General features: G+C 41.3%; 2 protein-coding genes across 2 annotated transcripts; one reads left to right on the top strand and one right to left on the bottom strand.

Annotated features, from left to right (window-relative positions):
- Positions 1 to 238: 238 nt before the first annotated feature.
- LOC127159517 (uncharacterized) lies at positions 239 to 2,677 on the bottom strand (the record flags this gene model as incomplete). The annotated part of the gene is made up of 6 exons (XM_051102326.1): positions 2,654 to 2,677; positions 2,353 to 2,377; positions 1,231 to 1,548; positions 800 to 1,129; positions 428 to 469; positions 239 to 319 (listed from the first exon to the last, which is right to left on the bottom strand). Coding segments are annotated over exons 1-6 (820 nt in total), but the record flags the coding sequence as incomplete, so codon positions are not given.
- LOC127159518 (uncharacterized protein K02A2.6) lies at positions 2,676 to 5,735 on the top strand. The gene is made up of 2 exons (XM_051102327.1): positions 2,676 to 4,078; positions 4,331 to 5,735. The coding sequence occupies exons 1-2, from the start codon at positions 2,676 to 2,678 to the stop codon at positions 5,733 to 5,735; spliced, it is 2,808 nt and encodes a 935-aa protein (XP_050958284.1).
- The last annotated feature ends 1,574 nt before the right edge of the window (positions 5,736 to 7,309 follow it).

Below are 7,309 nucleotides of genomic sequence, written 5' to 3' on the forward strand. Positions count from 1 at the left end.
TAAATAAAAAAACAAAATAAAATAAAAAATAATAAATAAGCCTTGCCTAGTATTTGATTTAAAAAAAAAAAAAGATGAAGATAAAGATAAAGATGCTATTACTATTCCTTCAGGGTGGTCAGAGTTTATTTGTTTTCTGAGAAGAAAAAAAAATAATAAATAAACAAAATAAAATGAACAATCCTCTATAGGTTTTTGCTGTTTTAAATTGTAGTTTGTTTGAGGAAGAAACACTCACCAGCTCTTCTTGCACAGATGATCTGAAGAAGAATCACAGTAGGAGCAGCAAACACTGCAAACTCAACAATAATCACAATCACTGCAGGAAAGATGAGAGACACAATCAAGAGAAAAACAGACTCAATCTGTGAAATTGTGAATGAAATCAAAGGTATAAAACAACGAACAATGCAAAGACGTGTCGTACCTCTGAATAATGATCCAGCAGTCCAACTGTCTTCAGTTTGTGCTGGATCTGTGCTCATGTCTGTTAGTTCAAACACAATGAACATAAACCAAACATTATTATTATCATCATCATCATCATCATCATCACATCATACTTGAGATTTGCATCACAGAAATTATAAATATATACTGGAGCCTGTGTGAATTTCCACTGCTTCATGAGTCTGTCATCTATTATCATTTAAGATATCACTTAGGAGCCTTTTATGCTCAGAAATGGCACTGGTTACCATAAAGAAATGTATGGCTCATTTATGTGCAACCCTTTGAATGAAATATATCATTAATCAAGAGTCTTCTGAAAGTGAGAATGGAAAAGTTAGTTTCTCACCTGAACTCTTGACAGTATATGTGACTGAGGTCTTGACTTGATTTCTGTGAGTAACTTCACATCTCCACTCTCTGTTGTCATCTTCATTCAGGAGTGTTGTAGTCAGAGTGATGATACAGTGTCCTGGAGCTGATATCTGATATCTGGAGTCTGATATTGTCAGTTTAACACCAGCCTGATTCACCCAGAACAGCTGAATTCCCTCAGAACGGATCCAATCATCACAAGAGACTCCAGTATATGAATATGAATATGAATATGAATACAACTGACAGGAGAGAGTCACAGAGCTGCCTGCACTGATCTCAGTCTGTGAGGATGATGAAGAGACTGAAACACAAAATAACACAAATCACACACTTTTTAATCATCATGAGAGTTTAAGAGAAGAATTTGCCCTTTTAAAATTGACCACATAATCGTAAAATTACCATGAAGAACATGCAGATAAACACGTGTATCATTTGCTTGTTTTTGGTGTCGTCCATTCGCATCTGTCCATTGTTGGCAGATGTAAAATCCAGAATCTTCTTTTATGACGTTCGTGATGTTCAGAGAGCAGTCAGACCCCAGACTCAGTCTCTCATTGTTTTTCTTCTTTATCCCTAAACCAATCAGTTCAACTGCTGCTGAATGTCTGCTATAGATCCATGTAGTCGATGTACAGTCATGAAGATGATTATTACAGGGCAGACAGACATTTTCCCCAGAACTGATGAACACATGAGTCTCATTCACTCCACTGGTACCTGTCGTGTATCACGTTCAATACGGGTGATGTCATCACGTACAAGATGGCAGAGAAAACAGTAAAGCGAAGGACACAAATGGTCTGTCTCGTGTCTGATTAAATTCAGCGTCTTTAGCTCGGGTAAGCAAAGACACAACAATGGCGACGAGGACAGTTAGTAGATGTTAGAAACTTAAATTTGAGAGAGAGTAAGTTTAACCTCGAAGGATGGACCCCACCGCAACAGTGCCGAAATTCGACTGTTACAATGATCCGGCAACTTTGGGACCACGCTGGACAAGATGGCTGTCGGCGTTTGAATTGTTCGCGGACGGTAAAGGATTACTGTTGGGACAAAATGCAAATGATGCCACTAAACAACGGAGAAGAGCACTATTGCTTCATCACGCTGGCACGGACGTGCAGGATATATTTTCGACGCTGGAAAACACCGGGAGTGTAACAGAATACGACGCGGCGGTGGCTGCTCTGAACGCTTACTTCGTTCCCCGAGTTAATACTGCGTTGGCAAGACAATCCTTTTATCAAATCACACAAAATACAGGTGAGACCGTACAACAATTTGTCACACGACTTAGACAAGCTGCTAAAGACTGTGGTTTCGGTGTAGACAGAGATAACCAGCTGCGTGATGCTGTTTTAAGCAAATGTGCTTCGGATTACGTAAAGAGAAAATTATTAGAGGAAGGAACTGAACTAACACTAACGCGTACACTTGAAATTGCCACACAGTGTGAACGTGTGGAGTTACAAATGTCTGCAATGCATATCAGTCAGCCTGGAAATGGGAAAGAAGCAGTACATCGAGTTGTAAAGAAAAGAGGAAACTACAAAAAAACAGTCACAAGACAATCAGGAGAAAAAAATGAGAAACTGTGTTACAGATGCGGACGACAGGATCATTTTGCCAAAGACCCAACATGTCCAACAAGAGGCCAACAATGCCGAAAATGCAGAGGTATTAACCATTTTGCCAAAATGTGTAAAACCAAAAATGTGACAAGGCAGACAACTAAATATGTTGGTGGAGAAACGAGCAAAGCTTATGAAGATCAATATGCATTTGTGGTGAAAGACTGTAACTCAAACAGATACACATTTACTGTTGGTGGAGTTAACTTAGCCATGTTGATTGATTCTGGGGCCACAAGCAATATTATAGACGAAGAGACATGGGAGACACTAAAAAGCAAAAGAATTGCGTGCCATTCATACAAATCTGACAAAAAACTATATGCATACGCCTGTAAAGAACCCTTATCCATAAAAGGAGCCTTCACATGTGAAGTAAAATGCGGGAAACGTAGCACAGAGGCTGAATTTGTGGTAATTAAAGGAAAAGGAGAGTCCCTTTTGGGTAAAGAGACAGCAACTAAACTTGGAGCACTGAGAATTGGGCTCAACATAGCCACAATCAGTGACATGGCAAACCAAATTCAGGAACAGTACCCAGTTCTGTTTAGAGGAGTTGGAAAACTCAACACCAAACAGATTGGTTTATACACTGATGAGACTGTGACTCCAATAGCTCAACCAATACGCCGAATTCCATTCCATCTGAGAGAAGCAGTAGAACGAAAAATTCAGCAGCTTCTAGAATTGGACATCATTGAACCAGTGACTACTGCCACCCCATGGGTGAACCCGGTAGTGATTGTTCCAAAGACTGACAAAGATATCAGACTATGTTTGGATATGAGGCAAGCAAATAAAGCAATAATCCGGGGCCGATATCCAATTCCGACTGTAGACGAGCTCCTGCAGAACATGAATGGCTCCTCAGTCTTAAGCAAACTTGATCTTAAGTGGGGATACCACCAACTAGAGCTTACCCCACAGTCCAGAGGTATCACCACATTTGCTGTGCACAACGGTACATACCGATACAAGAGACTGGTTTTCGGAGTATCATCGGTCAGTGAACAGTATCAGCATGAAGTTGGTTCAGCCCTCGCAGGAATTGAGGGAGTGGAGAATATATCAGACGATATTATCATACATGCTCCTACGCAAGAGATACATGACCAGAGACTACATGCAGTCCTACAGAGGCTTGCGAATTGCGGTTTGACACTAAACGGAGAAAAGTGTCAATACAACATGAATAAGCTGGTGTTCATGGGAATGCTGCTCTCAGAAAAAGGGATCGGTCCCACGGCTGAAAGGGTTCAGGCTGTGGTTAATGCGAGAGAACCAGAGACGGCGTCGGAAGTACGAAGTTTCCTGGGATTAGTGGGATATAGCAGCCGTTTTATCCCACAATTTGCGTCCGTTACTGAACCACTAAGGAGACTGACAAAGAAAGACACTCCATTCAAGTTTGGTCCTGAGCAGAGACTAGCATTCCAAATGTTAAAGCAAAAGCTGGCTGAAGCAGGAACTCTCGCTTACTTTGACAAAAAGGCACTGACCAAGGTTATTGCGGATGCCAGCCCAGTAGGCATTGGGGCAGTGCTGATACAAGAACAGAGTGGAGAGAATGTTCCCATATGCTATGTCAGTCGCAGCTTAACTGAATGTGAGCAAAGGTACTCACAGACAGAGAGAGAAGCATTGTCATTAGTATGGGCATGCGAAAGACTCCACCCATACATATATGGACAAAAGTTTGATTTAATCACAGACCACAAACCGCTGGAAGTGATATATGGCTTGCGGTCAAAACCATGCGCTCGCATCGAGAGGTGGGTGCTAAGACTGCAACCATATGACTTTCGTATTGTTTACATTCCTGGCGAGCAAAACATAGCAGATTAGCTTTCACGTCTCATATGTAAAAGAAAGGGACAACAAACACATGAACACGAAGCAGAGGAATATATAAAATTTGTGGCTGTGAATGCTACGCCAAGTTTGCTTACAACGAGAACTGTGGAAGAAGCATCAGCAACAGACAACGAATTGAGGAGAGTCAGACAGGCCATACAGACTGGTGATTTCAGCGAATGCAAATCGTATACCCCTATTGCTAACGAGTTAAGTGTGATTGGGCAGCTAGTGTTGAGGGGTACACGCATTGTAATACCACAGACACTCAGGGCGAGAACTTTAAACTTAGCCCATGAAGGTCATCTGGGCATAGTGGGCACCAAACAGAACCTCAGAAGTAAGGTCTGGTGGCCTGCTATGGATAAGGATGCAGAGAGGCATGTAAGATCATGTCACGGATGTCAACTGGTTATGAAACCAGATAAACCAGAACCACTGAGAATGACACAGTTACCTGAAATGCCTTGGCAGGATCTAGCCACTGATTTACTTGGCCCACTGCCAACTGGACAATCCATAATGGTGGTAGTTGACTACTACAGTCGCTATTATGAATATGGAATACTCAAGTCCACCACAGCCGATAAAGTCATTGATTGTCTGGAAGAGGTTTTTAGTCGTCATGGACTACCGTGCACCATCAGATCAGACTGTGGTCCACAGTTTATGTCTACCCAGTTCCAGCAATTTTGTGAGACCAACGGTATCCAGCATGTGAAGACCACGCCCAGGTGGGCACAGGCTAACGGTGAGGTAAAAAGGCAGAACGCATCGATACTGAAACGCATACGGATCGCTCAGGCAGAAGGTTTAGACTGGAGAAAGGAACTCCGTAAATATGTGGCAATGTACAGAGCTATTGACCACAACACTACAGGGAAGAGTCCTGCAGAGCTACTTTTCAATCGGAAAATCAGAGGAAAGCTGCCTGACTTTACCATGCCACGCAACGATCAAGAGATAAGGGATCGTGATGCAGAGCAAAAAGGAAAAAACAAGTTGTATGCTGATCACCGCCGTGGTGCAAAATACTCACAGCTAGAAGTGGGAGATCAAGTCTTGGTGAGACAGGAAAAGACAGACAAACTAACAACCACATTCAACCCAGTCCCATTCACTGTTGTATCCAGAAAAGGAAATTCCGTGACAATTGAAGACCCAGGTGGAACCCAATATAAAAGGAATACCACATTCGTGAAGAAATTCTTCAATGATAACACTAAGGACACTCCAGTGGAAAACAAAACCGGAATGGAAACAGAACAAACCGAACCTGTGCTGGACAAAAATGAGAAATTGATGTCTGACAAAAAGCCAAACCAGAGGGCACCACTAGATGGGGATATAACACCACAAACAAGGCCAAAGAGACAAATTAAATTACCTGAGAAGCTCAAAGACTTTATTGTTGAGTGATGTTGCTAAAGAAATGACGTGTGTTGGAATGGTGTAATACAAACATTCTTGTTATGTTCATAAAGCATGTTTAATGGGTTATCGGATATATATATATATATATATATATATATATACATAGACATGTATATGTTCAGGCCTTTAGGTTTGTTTAATGACACTTTGAAATGTCATGTTGAGTAAGAGGATAGAACATGTTCACAATGCATCCTTGATAGTTCTAGAATATATGTTTAATTCTAAGTAGAGGGGAGATGTCGTGTATCACGTTCAATACGGGTGATGTCATCACGTACAAGATGGCAGAGAAAACAGTAAAGCGAAGGACACAAATGGTCTGTCTCGTGTCTGATTAAATTCAGCGTCTTTAGCTCGGGTAAGCAAAGACACAACAGTACCTGAAACACAAGAACATTTGAGTGATTATTATGATATATATCAATACATATAGCGTAAAGCGTTAGTTCTGGCAGGTCACGTGAGTCAAGCATCAGTTGACTCTCAGCTGATCACATCTACCTATAGGAATAGGACGCCTATCACACCAATCCTATATAAGCTCTATTCCGTATTATTCAGTAGCTTTGTCGCTTGCTCAGGAGCAAAACACCCTCCTCCATCCCCAACAGTAATTTGATTATTTTTTTAGTAAGGAGTAATTCAACGCGTTATAATTTCCAAATGAGTAATTAGAGTATAGTTACAATCATGCGTTACCGCTGTGTTACATCATTGCCGACAGAATGTGAATATAATCATGTAGATTATAAAAAGGGTGTTGTCTAGCACACGCGACGTCCTCTACCTGAGAAGAACATTATTGTGCGTTGTCAATTAGAGGGGAAGAAATTATTTTCAACCGTGAAAAGGAAAGGGCAGCACGGCACATTAAAACTTATTGAGATCGTACCGGGTGCGAAGAGCAACGCATCAGCTTCTATGGTTGTACCTCTGTTGCGTCGAGTCCAGCGAGAGTGGTCTCTAATCCACTGACACTGGACTTGACGCAACAGAGAGTACAAGACTTGGGCAAGACTTGATGGGCGAGTGCGGGTGCAGGCGCGGGCGGGCAGAGACTCATGTGTGTGCGGGATGCAACAGAATAAAATAATTTGCGGGACTCCTACAAAATAGAACTGTCTACACATAAAATATCTAAAGCAAATTAATTGCTATTCATGCATTGCACAAAAGCAACAAGCGTTTATGCTGGGATGGTAGGCAACACACAAGTTCAAGTAAATTTCGCAAATGTACAGGAAATAAAGTAACGTAATGAGTAATGTAACTAATTACTTTTGTAATCAGAACAGTAATTTTATTACTTTTCAAAGGAGTAATCAGTAATTAGTCATTTAATTACATTTTCAGAGTAACATGCCCAACACTGATCCCCAACTCCTCCTTTTGCCACAGTCAGGACTCGGCTTCTGATATTCCTCATTGAATCAGACTCATTTTATCTGAATAATGTCTTACAATTAAATATCATTAAGTACATTAATGATATCTGCTTGTTCTGTTCTGTCTGGGGGTTATTATGGCTGCTCTCCCTGCTCATTCATGACATGCTG

Source organism: Labeo rohita, unplaced genomic scaffold (assembly GCF_022985175.1).
Source record: "Labeo rohita strain BAU-BD-2019 unplaced genomic scaffold, IGBB_LRoh.1.0 scaffold_2234, whole genome shotgun sequence".
NCBI classification, from domain to species: Eukaryota; Metazoa; Chordata; class Actinopteri; order Cypriniformes; family Cyprinidae; genus Labeo; species Labeo rohita.